This window comes from Microtus ochrogaster, chromosome 8 (assembly GCF_000317375.1).
Source record: "Microtus ochrogaster isolate Prairie Vole_2 chromosome 8, MicOch1.0, whole genome shotgun sequence".
In the NCBI taxonomy this organism is placed as follows: Eukaryota; Metazoa; Chordata; class Mammalia; order Rodentia; family Cricetidae; genus Microtus; species Microtus ochrogaster.
The window spans coordinates 27,264,213-27,279,654 of NC_022015.1; the positions used below are offsets into that span (position 1 = coordinate 27,264,213).

Genomic DNA, 15,442 nt, shown 5'->3' on the forward strand with positions numbered 1-15,442 from the left:
GGAGGCAGAAATCTTTAATAAATAAATAAATTTTAAAAAAAAGAAACTCAAAAAAAAAATCTCCAGGATGAAATTCAGCCATCCCCACTGCTGTGATTTGGAGAAGAAATGTCCCCCACAGGCTCGTGTGTTTGAATGCCTGCCCCTCTTGGTGGTGCTGTTGGGGAAGTCCCTGGAACCTTTAGGAGGTGGAGTCTTGCTAGAGGAAGTATGTCACCAAAGCACGAGTGGGGGTTGTTGAGGATGTATAGCTTCAAATCACTTCCCCTTCCTTTCTGCTTCCTGACCCAATACGATGTTATCAGTCAGCTTCCTGTTGCCACCACCTGCCTTGGTTTTCCATGCTCTCCTCTCAAAACTGTAAGCTAATATAAACTTTCTTTTCTACGTTACCTTTGGCTGGGGTGTTTTGTCACAGAAACAGTAACCAATGCAACCACTATCAGTTTTCAGGATGTTGTCTTCCCAGAAGGAAGCTCTGGCACCCATTGGATAATTCTGCACCTCCTCCACCGGTCCCTCCTAGCCCCTGTCCTTCTTTATGCTGATGTGAATTTGGCTGTGCCAGCTGTCTTGTGAGGCTGGAGCTCACTGACGCTGGTTTCCTTCACTTAGCATAATAACCTCGACGTGCATCCATCCTGTGGATGAGCTCCTGTTTACTCCACTGCTAGCACCCTTTGGCCCACACACCTTTAATTTTTATTAAGTCAAATTTATCCATTTTCTTCTTCGGTAAGTCTCTGCTTTTAGTACTACCATATTAAAATTTTCAATAATTTTATTTTTAAATGTACAACTCAGAAGTGAAGTCTGATGGGATGTGGCGCTGGCATGCGGATGAGAGGATGTGTGTAGCAAGTGCTCATTGGTTTCCCTGATGGCCTTGACATAAGGAATTCCTCAGGGTCAGAGTCCCAGAAGCCTGTGATACACTGGAGTCCCATAGACTTGCAGTGACTGCAAGATGAACAGGTATGTCTAGACTTCATGTGTCTACTTACCCACCACCCTGAGGCCACACCTCCTAACTCACTGCAGACATAGTCAGGTGTCAAGAGTGTTTCAGGGATGGCCACATCAAAATTCCCTTGCAAAATACCAACTATAGCTAAGTACCTGAGACTCTATCATAAGAATGAGCTCTGCTGACTGGGAAACAGTACCAGGGCTTAGAGCTTAGAGAGGAAGGACTGGCAATAAGCAAAGGATAGATTCTACTTACTGATGGAGGATGCCAAGTACATTGAGCCTCTTCCACAAGGATGAGTTCAGTTCCTTGAGAGACAATGCCCAGGATTAGGGCCTAAAGAGTTCTCAGGATATTAGAGAAAATTCAAGTAGAGACTGGATCCTGGTAGAGCAGCCAAGGCTCACCAGGTTGTTTAACCACTTTCATGCTAGCATTCCAGGGGGCCAGGGGTTATTCCTCCTTCCTTGAACAAAGCAGGCCTGCACGCTTAGCAATTCTGGCTTCTCCAATGCTTACTCTAGGCTGTGCTTCCTACAACAGGAACAGAAAATCTGACCAACACGCTCATGTCACTTTCTGGGTTGATCAACCCACATAGAGTGAAACAATGGTAAAGAAAGAAGGACCAGCTTGGAAAACCTGAGCTACCTCTGCAGTCCTTGCCTTCTGCCAAGCAAGCTAGAGGCAGTGAGCGTTGGTGGACAGGAGTATGACAGATGAGTTGGTTCTTGCAGCAAGCCTGTTGTTCTTATAAGAACAAAGTACACGTGCCCACGGATGAGCTGCGACATAATTGCCATTGTGCCGATTCCACTCAAGAGTTAATGTTGTGACTCAGATTTTGCTAGAGACGGCATTGGACATTATAAAGATGAACAGTAAGATCCACGCCAATAATGTAAAATTGTAATTTATCTTTACAGAGACTATTTAATAAAAAAATTTAAAACATTGTAGAAAATCAAAAGAAAGGAAAACCATTTTTCATAAAGTATGAAATCTATTTAGAAAGCTTTACAGACAGCTCTCCCTGTTTCCAAACAGGACTGTTCGTGCTTTCATTGTGACAGCCTCCATGAATTTCACAGCCCAATACAAGTGGCCACTATTCTGAGACTGCTTACAAGAGCCTTCCTGCCTGTACTCCTGAATTCCTGGTGCAGTGAGTGGTATGCACGAGAAAGCCAGCAAAGCTCGTTCCATCCCAGGGAGCATGCCTCTTCCCTACATTCACAGAGCCCTCTCTGCATACCCTTCAACCAAGATGCAATCCTTCTGCATGCCTGACCTGGCCCATCGCCACTCAACAGCCTGTGTCACTGGGACTAGAGAGCAAGCAAGACACCGGCCGGAGCAGAGGACTGAGGGCAAAGCAGAGTGCAGAGAAGCCAGTAGCACATGGAATGAATCAGTGGAAAGATAAGCTAAAAAAAAAAATCACAGTTCTCATGAACTTCCTATAAACACACGACTGAATGAGAGGCATCGGGTCTCTGTGCAGGTGCCTTGTGCATCCAGCCCCTTGCTCTCGGCTGTGGACTGCTTTAACATGAAGCAGCTTCTTGCCTTCCATACAAAGTGGTAAGCATTCTATTATCTACTTTGAAAAACTCCATCTCCATTTGCCTTCAGCTCTCTTTGCTTGTCAGGCACTCTGCCATTTCCAAATTATGGATTGTCTTTCTGAGACTGAGAGAGGATGTGAATTAGACCTGAGATTATTTCACTATTTCAGAATCCTATTAACAAAAGGGATAATCAACCAGGCGGCTTCTACTTTGGAGCTTCACTTGGGCAAAGCGGAGCTGGTACTCAGCTGTCCATCACCTGTCTGTTTGTGTGCCAGTCACTCAAAAGCACGAGTGTGCCAGGGAGGCAACTGTAAGCGCTACGTCAGAGAAGACACCATCTATGCAGTAATTGTCACTTTCCCTGCCTGCCAGTTTGTACCCAAGAAGCATTTAATGAGCTTTTGCTCATCATTTATTTATGGCACAATCCTAAGGTATCTACTCAAGGCTGATCTGGTGTCAGAAGAAAGTTCATGATTCCATAGAGCAACTTATAAACCCCCTTCTCCATGCTGCTCTCAAATAGACTTCGACCTATGAGGCCCTTCCCAAAGCCTCCTTTTATTTTCTTTCCTCCACCTATACAAGCAATTGAAAATTAGTCGGAAAGCAGACAACTTGGACAGCCACTAAGACACCTACCCTTGATGTGTATGCCTTGCACAGTGACCTTTCCTTGAGTCTGGGCAGCAGTCGTGGACAGAGCAGGCTCCCGCTCCTATAGCTAAGCTATGCTACGTTGGAAAATGATTTTACCCATGATACTGAGTTTACAAATCTGTTGTCATTGAATCAATTAAAATGGAGACTATATCAGGTGGGCCTGACCTATCAAGTAAAATGTGTAAATAAGTCAAGAGAGATCCAAGGCAGAAAGATTGGATCTCCTGATGACCTTGAAATGGCAAACAACAGACTAGAGATATCTCTCTTGCCGGTGGCCCAGGTTCAGGTTCCCAGCACACGCAGGCTGGCACCCAGCAGCCTTTAACTCCAGTTCTAGGGATCTGATGCCCTCTTCTGGCCTCTGAGTCCTCCTGCATGCATGTGGTACACATATCTTCACTCAGGCTCACATAAGTAAACATAAATCATTTTTTAAAAGATAAACTAGTGTTCTCTTTGGCTAGACCCACATGGCAAGAACCTACAGATGGCCTCTGGTAGTTAATATTTGTCTGTGACCCACAAGGAAATGGAGACATCGGTCCTGCAACAAGGAACTAAACTCCTCCATTTGCTAGTAGCCTTGGAAGTAGACCCTGAGCCTTCGGTGAGAGGCTGGCTGGCTCCTACTCCGACTGGGGAGGACTTCCTGATGCAGAGGAGCCATCTAACCCACACTAGGACTTGTAGTCTCCACAACAGTCAGACATGACCATCTGCTGCACAGCAATACAAAACAAATACAGATGGCACTTGCCGGGGTGTGTTTCCTGTCTCTTAGAGCCAATCCAAGCTGAGGCAGTCTGCAGTGGTGCATTGTGCTGATGCAATCCTGGTCTTAAGAAAGAAAGCTGGATGCTTCAGCGATCAATCCAGGGTGACCATAAGAAAATAGCCTACTTTCCCTAGATTGGGGTACCCTGGCTAGTCACCATGTATCTGTCATTTGGGGAATAAAGATGCTGGGCAGTCAATTCTTTCTTTGCTTATTTTTTTTTTGTTTTTGTTTTTGTTTTGAGACAGTGTTTTTCTGTGTACCTTTAGAGCCTGACCTGGTATGTAGACCAGGTTAACCTTGAACTTACAGAGATCTGTCTGCCTCTGCCTCCCAAATTCTGGGGTTAAATTGTGTGCCACCATCTCTTTAGGTGGCAGACAATTCTTTAGACATTTCATTGACAAGGAGACCACAACAGGTCACCAGATCCCTGGAATTGGAGTTACTGGTGGTTGTGAGCTGCCTTGTGGGTGCTGGAAACTGAACTCATATTCTCTGCAAGAGCAGCAAATACTGTTCACTGCTGAGCCATCTCTCCAGCCTCCCTCATTAGTGTTTGCAAAAGACATCTTTATCATGTAGAGAATAAAGCCGCAGAAGCCAAAATCAATATTATTAAGCACTCGGAATCTTACAATGTTCCTCTTGGAATTTGAGCTGTATGCCTCCCTATTGAACTTGTCCAGTTTTCCCATAATTGTAATTATAGTCTTGTGAGTCACTGTTCAACAAGAAGAGGATAGGTGCTGTCAGTATTATTCAGTTTTATTTCCTCTATGTTTTCCTTGTGTGGGTGTGGTGTGCTCACGCCACAGAAGGCTTATGAAGGCCAGAGAACAACTTGCAAGAGTCAGTATTCTTCCGTCCTGTGGACTCCAGGGGTCAAACTCAGGTAGTCTGCCTGTCAACAAGGGCCTTTCCCTGCTGAGTCATCTCACCAACCCTAATGTTGATATTTTCACAGACAATGTTATTTAAAAAAAAAAAAAAAAAAAAAAAAAGCACCAAACTTAAAAAGATCATGTTACACAGCACCTAAAGTATGGGCTCAATTCACAAATCAAATCTTGCCTTCCACAAAACTACAACATTCACTATCAGGAATAATTTGTGGATCTCTATGCTGAACCTGTGGAAGCTATCTGTAACTCCAGAGGAACAGCTTACAGTGGAATCAGTATATGACAGAATATGGCTTTCTTTAAGCACATCATATACATTATAGCTTTTGAATATTATCATCTGCTTGGAAAACAAACTTCGTTAAAAACTACGTTAAAATGGTATAATGACTTTTGCTCGTTGGTACTTTACAGCAGGCCAGCCTGAGTGTTTCTTCTTAACCTCCTCTACTCTCTGTGTGAGTAGAAACCGGGACAGCATAAATAGAGGGATGGAAGTTCCAGACAAGAGAAGGTGACAAAGAACCATGTCCTCAGCAGGAGGCCCCGGGGCAGTGGAAGACCCTGCTTTGGCCTTCTGCCATCGAGACTAGCTTTCGCTGCATCTGTGATGACTCATGGAACCACTATCCAGCAGTTACAGTCAGGAGGGGAACCTTCGTTTCTCCTCCTGAGCACTCCATCAGAAACACAGACCTCACAGTAGGACATCATGAGGCCAGAGTCCTCCGAGCCACATTGCCTCTGTGATGCCTGTATCAGCTCTCTGAGCCTCTCGGAATTTTCTCTTTGGAAAAAAAAAAAATGGGGCTCATGTGTCTCACACAGCTGTGGAAAGGATGAATGAGGCTTTTCATGAATCAGCCACACCAGCCTCCTTTGTTCTATCTCTGCCTCCGCGGAGCTCCTCACACACAGTGATGCTGGCCTGGCCACTCTCCCCTCTGGCACACCTCCCCCACCCTTCCCACACCAGCTCTCCCAGTGGAGTGGGTTCTGCTGGTGTCTTTGTTGTTTTCCGCTGGGCCCTATGGATACCAAGGATGGGGCTGGAACTTCAGATCATGGCTTCGTGTTTAAAGCAGAGACTTGTGGGACTAGATGTGCACCTCAGCGGTTCTAGGTTTAATTCCCAGCACCACACATAAAACTTAAATGGCCCATGAATTTCTGAACCAGCCATGGGCAGTGGAGGAGGAGGAAGGATAGCCCTGGAGTGAAGAGGAAGCTAAATGATCGTCTCGAGCCTCAGGGCCATCTACTTGCCTCTTCTCAGACTGCTCATTTTGGAGTGCTTGGGCCTGCAATACAACAGGAGTCACCAGCAAAAGCATTGCTTCGTGGCCAGGACTTGAGGAAGAAAATCAAGATCCAGCAGACTTTGGTCTGGTTCAGAATTGTCAACTCAGCGAGATACTGGGTAACACTGGTGTGAACCTTTTGATAGCTAAGAGAAGAAAGCATTTGTTTTTCCTCCTGTTTGGCTTTTGTGACCTCATCATCTCACAAATCAAGTCATCATGAATCCTGAGTACTTCAAATTTGAGACTTTTTTATTATTCAAGACATCAAAACCCATCATAGCCCCTTGAAAGCCGTCTTCAAAGTCCATAGTAGAAGGGCTGGGGAGATGGATGAGTTGGTGAATTACTTATCTCGCAAGCATGGGGACCTGAGTTGGATCCCAAACCCCACATCTTTTAAAAGTTAAGTGTGATAATTCCCATAATGAGGAGGTAGAAACAGTCGCTGCCTAAGGCTCACTGTTCAGTCACCTTAGCCTATTTGGCAAGTTCCGGGCCATTAAGAAGTGTCCAAAAACAAAGTAGGTAGCTATAGAGAAATGACACCTCACCTGGGACCTTCACAAGTACCTGAACTCATATACACTCATTCCCATGTGTATACTGGCATGAACATGCGTGCGCGCGCACACACACACACATGCATGTGCAAGCATGAGTGAACTTTATCAGCCCTGGTACAACATCAAAACCATATTTCCAGGCCTTTCCTTCTGTTCACAAACAGTGTATAATAATGTAGTACAAGTGGTGGCACAATAGCTTTTTCTCATTGTAAGTCAGCAATGCAGGTCTGTGATCCCTGATGGAGGGGAAATGAGAGGGAAGCACTCCATAATTATCCCTACATGTGGTGGCTTCCAGATTGTGACCCTGGGAGTGGAGAAGCAGCAGAGCCTGAGTTCTCACTCAGCACAGGGGACATAGGCTGGACTCGGGTAGCCGGTGTTGACATTCACGAAGGGCAGGAACTGTGAGAAAAGAGGGCATCAGCTGATCACAAGGAACTGCTCAAGGTTTCTGACCCGCATCTGCTTGAGAGAAAACGATCTGGGAGCAAAAGGAATGAAAATCTAGAAAGGGGCAGGCCAAGGGATGGTAAGACCTTAAACAGGTGGAAAGGATTCATAACCCCACCTGCGGGAAGGACTCATCACACCAGAGAAGCCAGAGACGCCTCAGAAAGACCATGTCTTAACAGTGGGGCTAAGTAAGTCCTAGAATAGGACTTCTCCCTCTCACTACTGGGGTCTTTTAGGCTGGAGTGTTCTCTGTCAGAAGGAAGCTAGCTATGCTGTGTATTAGAAGAAGTTAACACCATTTCAGCTTGAAGAATAACTCAGTCAGTAAAGTGTGTGCTATGATAATCAAAGCTTGATCCCCTAGGAGAAAATATATATGTATATATAAATATATGTATGTATGTATGGTTGGAGTGGTAATATACTCTTATAGTCTCAGACTTCAAGATGCTGAGAAGGGAAACTTCCCAGGGTTTGCCAGCCTAGCCAAACCAGTGGTTTTCAGGTAAAAGTGATGGAGAGACTGTCTCAAAAAAGAAGAAGAAGAAGAAGAAGAAGAAGAAGAAGAAGAAGAAGAAGAAGAAGAAGAAGAAGAAGAAGAAGAAGAAGAAGAAGAAAAGGCAAGATAAATGGCATCATCAAAGCTGATTCCTGGATTCCATACATATTCACACATACATGCACACAAACATGCACATACATTTTTCACACACAGAAGCTGCAGCATCTATGACCTCTACCCATTAGAATCAGTGAGATCCTCCTCCAAGCTTCCCTCATCAAAAGTATCTCCAACCATTACCATGGGACAGAGCTATAATATTAGAGAACCATGGCTCTGCACTGGAGCCTCCTCTCAGCCTTTCCTAGATCTCCCAGGTAGACCCGAGCATGACCAAGCTGTCGGCGAGCATCTTAATCTACCACCAGAAACCAGCCAACACTCTTTACAGACATAGAACAAAACCAAGCATCCAAACAATGCAAAAGTCACAATAGCTCAATTCCTACTGAAAACCTGCCTGGTGTGTAAAGAAGAAAGGAAACATACTCATAACCAGGAGGCAAATCAATCAGTAGAAATAGATGGGCAAGGAGCAGAAAGAATGGTGAATGCCACCGACAATAGCCTTAAAGCCCCGTTAGTGTTTGCCTCGTGTACTTGGGAAGGTAGAGAGAATTGAGAACCAGAGAGAAATGGGAGAGGTAAGGAGCCTCCTAGGAATTATTTTAGTTTGTTTGCCATTTGGTGTTGATGGTCTGATATTGCACTGAGCCCACTGAGACACAGTGGTCTTAGCTGAGTCACACATACAGAGGGACTTTTAAATTTCACCATGATTCTTTCAGGTAGCCAGAACCAAGTGTTGCTGGCAAAAGTCTCGTTAAATAGTAATGATGATGATGATGATGATGATGATGATGATGATGATGATGATAACAAATAATAATAAAATAGAAAAGCAGATGGTCAAAGAGGCTTGGGTAATTAGTGTTTTCCACATATATCACCTTCCCCTAGCTCATTTCCTAGAGAAGGTGGAAAACTGTCACGTGTTAGAAGTCAGATAGGCAAGCCTTGACCTTCAAGCTCCAGCATGTACCTGTGACCAGACAGGTCTCAGCAATTTTTTGAGAGGTTGAAATGTACATTACAATGGCAAGTTATCGTGTCTTATTCAAGACCACCAGAGCTAGCTCTGGAGTGTGCATGCCTAACCCCGTTTTAGACGAAAGCATGTTTGTCTCAAAGAATCTTCTGAGGTCCTCTGTCTGGGGATGAGTCATCCACCCCCAATTCTGTGCCAGGGAGCACAAAATGGCCCATGAGCAAAATGCTGTGCCCTTGAGAACAGGGAGAAGGTGAACCATTTCCAGCAGGGTTACTACTGCTTAGCTTGTGATACAAAAGTGTCTGCTGTGGGAAGGAGAAGCTGGGTGTCCGACCACGAAGAGAATGGAATGCCCAACGGGGGACTACCGCTGACTGCCTCAACCTCCCTGCTCAGTTTCTGTTGGCTCTTGTGAGCACCCTGTTCCATAGCATTATCTGCTCCTATTGGTTTTGACCTGGAAGCCTCACCTGAGGGTCCCCCTGCTCTGCATGGGACCCACTCTGCTGGGAACTCGGGCAGCTTTATCAGGGCTTCCCTAGTTAGTTTCTGCTGAATGCTTGAAAACTTTGGTTTGGTGATGTCACCTTTCTGTGCGATTTGTTCTTGTCCTTGGTGCCATCATTGGATGGGTCACCCTGCTTTTCTCCACCTGGAACACCAGCTGACTGCTTTAAAGGGTCTTCCCCATTCCGGCAGGATGTTCCGAAAGCCCAGTTTGGTGATTTTTGCCACCTATGTATCTATCCGCTAATCGTTATATACTCTTTTACTTTGGCTTGTTCTATACTTAATAACTCATTCAAAACCAAAGTGTGGCTACTGAAGCTCATTCTTTGTACCATGTGGAAGAGAGATGCAAATCCATCATACCACTCTATGGCTTCCCTTCCCATGGTTGGTGAAGCCATCCAGGCCTTATTCATAGGGCATCTCAGGAATGCACGCTCGCAATGTGAATAGCAAACATTGTTTTCAGACAGGACCATCCACGTCCAGATATGGTGTGGTAAATTTCTTAACCACACAGACCACTTACTCAAAGAAGAATTTCCTTAACACATAGTGTTCCTGTTAGTTTAGGGCACGTTTGGGGTCAAGAGGAATCCAGGGCTTTGCAAACATCAGGCCCTGGGATCTACAACATCCTCACCCTCATCTGCTTCCTGACCTGGCAAGCTCTCACTCAGCACAGGTTCTTCTCATGGCTCCAGCTGAAGGCAGTTTAAGGAAGGGACCAGATACACCTGGACCCTGCCTGGGCTGGAGTTACCCAATCATTGCCGTCCCACGTGCACAATGATTTCTCTCGGCATTAACGCAGCTCAGGACTCCCTCTGCGGTTTGAGAGAATTCCCCATCCTCAGGTCAGCGGACTTGCAGCTCCTCCCAGGAACTTGACATCAGTAGGTTTTTCACAGACAAGTCTCGCAAACACACTCTCATTAAAAAATGAACCCGTTTCTTTAATCTAGTATCCCTGTGGATTGAGAGTTCATCCCAGCGACCTTGCTCATTTTCTACCCTATCAGTCACTTCATGGCCAGAGCCCAGGTTAACAGGAAGCCTCTGAGCTGTTGTAGGGGGAGAAGTCACCGGGCTGAGTCCAATGACAGGCTGGGCTGTTAATTGGTCTCCTAGGTATGTTCAGCTTAGAAAATGGAGCCCCAAGGTTTGTTTCTCCCTACCTTTTCTATCTAAACAGTACTGACATGCCCCGGCGAGGATAACTGTAATCGCTCCATGGCTTTGGACTATTTTAAAATCTGAAATGTTTACTATGAACTTTGGAGGTGAAAAATGTCAACCTGAGCTAAACACAGGACCCCCTAAAAGGTATCTGTATTCCGCAAACAGTAGCAGCCAGAAGCAGCTATCACTTCAAAAAGTAAACATACAAAATCTGATAAGAAAAAAAGATCATAACAGAAATAAACTGATGGCAGACAAATGTGATGTATTTGCCAGACCGAAGAAGATTCCTGGCTTGTCAACCTCCTATGCACACCTCCCCCCATCCATCTGTGTCTCCCGACTCTAAACCTAAAATAAACCCTACTTAAAGTTCAAGTCAGGAGGCCTGGGTCCTATTCATTGTTTTCAAACTTTGCCTGCTCTTGCGCCCAGGAAGCAGGCCCTGTATGTACCATGTCTCATGGATAGATAGACTCAGTAAAAACTAGGCAAGTGCTTAAACTGCTAGCTGGAGAGAGGCCTCGGGTTCACTTAGCACACATGGCTAGGATATTGGCTCCTAATGGTAGCAAACAGTTCGGCCACAGGAACATGTAGTTGTGGCAATCAATGTATTTGAAGTTTTCCCGCAATCTCCGGCGGCACACCCTTCACATTCCTTTCGGTGTGGCTACAATAATGAAGAAATGAATGGGGAAGTCTTACTTATGAAAACTGGAAGGCAAGAGAGGGTATTCACTAGGAAAGGTCTAAAACAGAGCCATGAGGGCTACTGTAAAATGCATGATGAGACAATTCAACAAGTTCTCCCCTCTCTTGGGGACTGGAAAATAGTCGCAATGGAAATTATACAGTGATAAAATTCTGTCCCCATCCGATTAATTACTTGTGAATAATAACATCTCTGGTTTCTTTCAATTATATCCTAATTGCACACCTTTTGCTCTGGCTGATTGAGCAATGAATTAATGAATAAGGACTACTACTGAATTTCATTAACACCATTTTTTTCTCTGTGCCCTTTACATATCTGTTGTGAACATGGAAATTCACTCTCTCAGGGCTAGAACTGGAAGAAAGTTAACCTTGAACCCTGCAAAACCTGTTCCTCCCAGTCAGGCTGGCTTCCCTACTGCCAAGTGTGGGTGATCAAAGGTCTCAAGTATTTGCCAGAACTCAGAGGAGGGCTTTCCCAATAACAACATCAATATTCCAACACTCACCTTTTCATAAAGCATTAGCAATGTACATGTTACAGTCATCCAAAGAGATGGGTAAGTGAGCTATCTGGGAGTCAATTACAGTGCCATTCATAATTTATTCCATGTACAATGGAAAGCTGATCAGATTTCACATGTGTTTACTTTCTGAAAAGATAAGCACTTATGGCTGGTACCCCGGGTAGAATACAGATATCTTTCATGGTGATGTGTTTATGTCAGGTTGACATTTTCAATTGCCAAAGGCCTCCCTGTTTTCCAAAACTAGTCTGGGCTTGAAAACTAAAGCTCATGCTTACAAAAAGTAAAAGATCAATCTGGAACTTTGCTATCTCAATTCGAGCAAGACAGTCATGAATACGCTCCCTCTAAACACGCAGGCAGACAAATAGGCATTTCTTCCTAGAGACAGGTAAGTACAGACTCACAGGGCCAATAGCACTGGAATCACAGGGTGCACTGCAGTTCCCAGGTGTGGATACCAGCAACCCATCTCGGAAATCTTTGGGCAGATTTTTGTGGTCAGTTGTCTATCAGACCCATTTAGCTAACATTATCCCCTCCAACATACTGAAAAAAAAAACTGAAATAAATTAAAGGAAGGATTTTACAGAGTATTTTCCAAGATACAAACAAATCAATGATTTTGCAAAACTAGAAAAGACACGTGGCCAGTGGGTCTCTCACATAGACCTCCATCGGTATCTCCAAGCTCCGTGTGCACCTGCCCCCCCACCCCGCCCCTGCCGAGCCCCAGCTGTACCTCGTATCTGCTGACTTGCCGCTCAGCCACCTTCAGGCCTTGGCACATGTGGATGAAACAAACTTTAGCTCGTCTCTGGGAAGGAAGCCAGTCCTTCTTTACCAGGTCCATGACCATCACATGGTTTTTCAGGCTGGTACTGAAGGCAGTTATCTGAAAGGTGGGGTGCACAATCTTCCCCTCCTCGGGAGGTTTCACAGGCATTCCGGAGCCCTGTGTGATACTGGGAATCTTGTGACTTCAGCCAGCCAGCCAGCAAACACAATTTTCTTTGTTTGATGCAGGTATTGAGTGCAGCAGGAGGGGTTTGGGACCAGCTCCAGTGCAGGCCTGTGTTTTCCAACTTCACAGACAGTTGCTCCAAAATCCTCGCTACAGGGGGGGCACACGATATAGTTGTGGAAACCCCTTGGGTGACCTTTAAATGCCACGAAAAAAACTTCCTCTGCTGCAGCCTGGCCAACTCCAGCCTCCCGCCTGGGCTCTGAGGTCTTGCTGTCTTCTCTGATTTCAAAGAGGCACGTTTCCTTCTCGCTTGTTTTCTGCTTGCCTTTAAGTTCCAGACGCTGAATTCACCTGGTTACCAAGAGGTTCGATATGTGTTTCCGTCTCTAGACCCTCAAATCCAAATAAATTATTTACAGAGTTCTGTACAAAGGAACCAAGAGGGATAATTGCCGCTCTTTTAAAGTGTCTGCTTTTGCTTGCCAGGGGCCTGAAAGGAACAAGTACAGACTGCCTACTGGCACAAAGAGTGGCCTCAGCCCTGCAACAGATAAGAGCGCATTCAGGGAAAAAGAGACTCGCAGAAATGACAGCTGAAGACGGGCGTGGAGAGACACCGTGCTGGGAAGGAAAGTGGCTCAGGTAGGGGGCTGCCATCCAGAGTCAACCATGGAAGCCGCCTCATATCTGGAGCCTCAGTTTCCCCCCAGGAAGAGCACTAAGATAGAGCTGCCCTCCCTACCTGCCCCCGCCCAGGTTATGAGGATCAGGTGAGCCACACAATGAGGAAAGAGCTGCGCGTGCCTGCGCTGGTGAATGTGCCCCAAACTGTGGCACACATCACTCTTAAGAGCTGTTACAGCTTCTGCTCAAATTACTGCGCACAGTTCCCTCTCCAGAGTAGAACCTAATAGCGCCATGCTTATGAAGGTTTACTTTATGCAAAAAGTTATTTGATTCTGAATGTCAGGCTGCTTAGAACACAGACCCAAAAAGGGCTCCTCCCTATTTTCATTTCCTGTGTTGCTGCCATTTCAATTCATCTGGTCTTGGGAGCCATTAATCAAGGGCACGCACAAGACAAAGCCGATGGCAAGACGCAGAACTCTGCTTGCCGGGAGGGACTTCTGTCTGGTTTTCTACAAGGATAACCTTGGGAAAACTTTAACTCGGTCCACAATGAAAGCCAGGGAAGGCTGAAGGAAAGCCTTGGTGATGTTCCCAGAAGCAGAGCTCAATGTCAGCTGACACCTCGCTCCTTCCTGCTGTGTACGGGGTCTCTGCAAGTCACAGTGACTGGCTAGGACCCGGATGATGGGGTTTTAGCCTCCTGTTACCAGGGGCAAGGGTTGAATGTTGAAGCTGAGAATTGAAGCCCAGGAGGTGATGGGAAAGACTGGCGGCCATTTCAGTCAGTGTTTGCGGCAGACTAAACACCAGCCCAAAGTCACTAAACTGGTGTCTACTATGTTCAGCTGGGACTCTAGCTTTCCTAGAGACATGAATAAGAGTGTAACACCCAGCTGGTGGCAGACTTTATTTACACTGAAAACTCTCCAGAGAGGCATAGAATGCCATGCTGGATTTTAGAAACACTGGGATAAAGGCAGCCAGGGAAAAATTTTTTGGATAATGAAGTAATTAAAACTTATCAAAGACCTCAACAAAGGAAGGAGTCTGCATCCCTGGTTTGGGCTCTGAAGACCTAACTTGGCACCTCCTCAAAGTTGCTTCTGGTACCTGTGAGTTCCTGTCCAGCAGGTGTGAGGCCACTCACGGCTTTTCTTCTGATGCCACTACACACTGAAGGACCCTAAGCCATGTAGAAGCTACCAGAGCTTCCTGTCCAGGAGTTTCAAAACCAGCCAGGGGAAGTTTACCTAGGGTTGCCTGGGTTGTTATGGAAACCAGCTCTCTCAGGCAGCACCAGAGATCACGGGCTTACCTGACCAGTGAGTGACTCCTCCCTCTCCACTGAGTGCAGCAGTGGCTGGTCACAGGACACAGCTGCATAGCCAAAAAAAAAAAAAAAAAAAAAAAAAAAAAAAAAAAAAAAAAAAAAAAAAAAAAAAAAAAAAAAAAAATTCTTGGACAGGAGGGCTGAACAGGAGTCTTGAGATGTCAGATTCAACTTCTCAGTGTATGGAGTCAGGATGGAAGGCCGGAAGCAGGGAAGGTGGAGGAGAACTCGTCAGGGGCTGAAGCAACCACGCAACCACGGATGGAGAGTTGGGGATGAGTGTGTGGATGGCTAACAAGAATGTGGATTTGGACGAAGCTCCTGTGCTCCGGCACCAGCTCCCTTTGTCAGCGCACCTCCCCCCTCACCCCCTCAACCTCCCCATCCCTCCATCCCCCCCACCCCCCGCTGCTGTTCTGACAGCCTTAGACTTTAAGAGCCTATCAGTGCAGACCTTTGCAGACAGAGATCACAGAGAGCAGCTCCACCCACCTGAGGCAGGGTCTCTCTAAGGAGAGCCTCCTCTTGACTCTGCTGGGATTACAGATGAGCACCACCACACCTGGCTTTGCAGGGGTTCTTGAAATTTGAACTCGGGTCCTCACAGTTGTATGCTAAGTGCTTTACCCACTGAGTGTCATCTCCCCAGCCCCTCCTCTTTTTTTTTCCTTAAAGTGAACGTCTTGTTCACTATGAAAGTTAGACCTCTGCTTGGCTAATGTCCTGAAGAAGGTCCAACTGAATCTCCCT

General features: G+C 45.8%; 1 protein-coding gene across 2 annotated transcripts in view; it reads right to left on the reverse strand.

Moving 5' to 3' along the window:
- Positions 1-13,172, reverse strand: part of C8H10orf90 (chromosome 8 C10orf90 homolog) — a 220,696-nt gene extending 207,524 nt beyond the window's left edge. For both annotated transcript variants that reach the window (XM_026781037.1, XM_026781036.1), the window contains exon 1: positions 12,508-13,172. In XM_026781037.1, coding sequence (XP_026636838.1) covers positions 12,508-12,711 — 204 coding nt within the window. In that variant the 5' untranslated portion in view covers positions 12,712-13,172. The remainder of the gene's footprint in view (positions 1-12,507) is intronic.
- Positions 13,173-15,442: the final 2,270 nt, after the last annotated feature.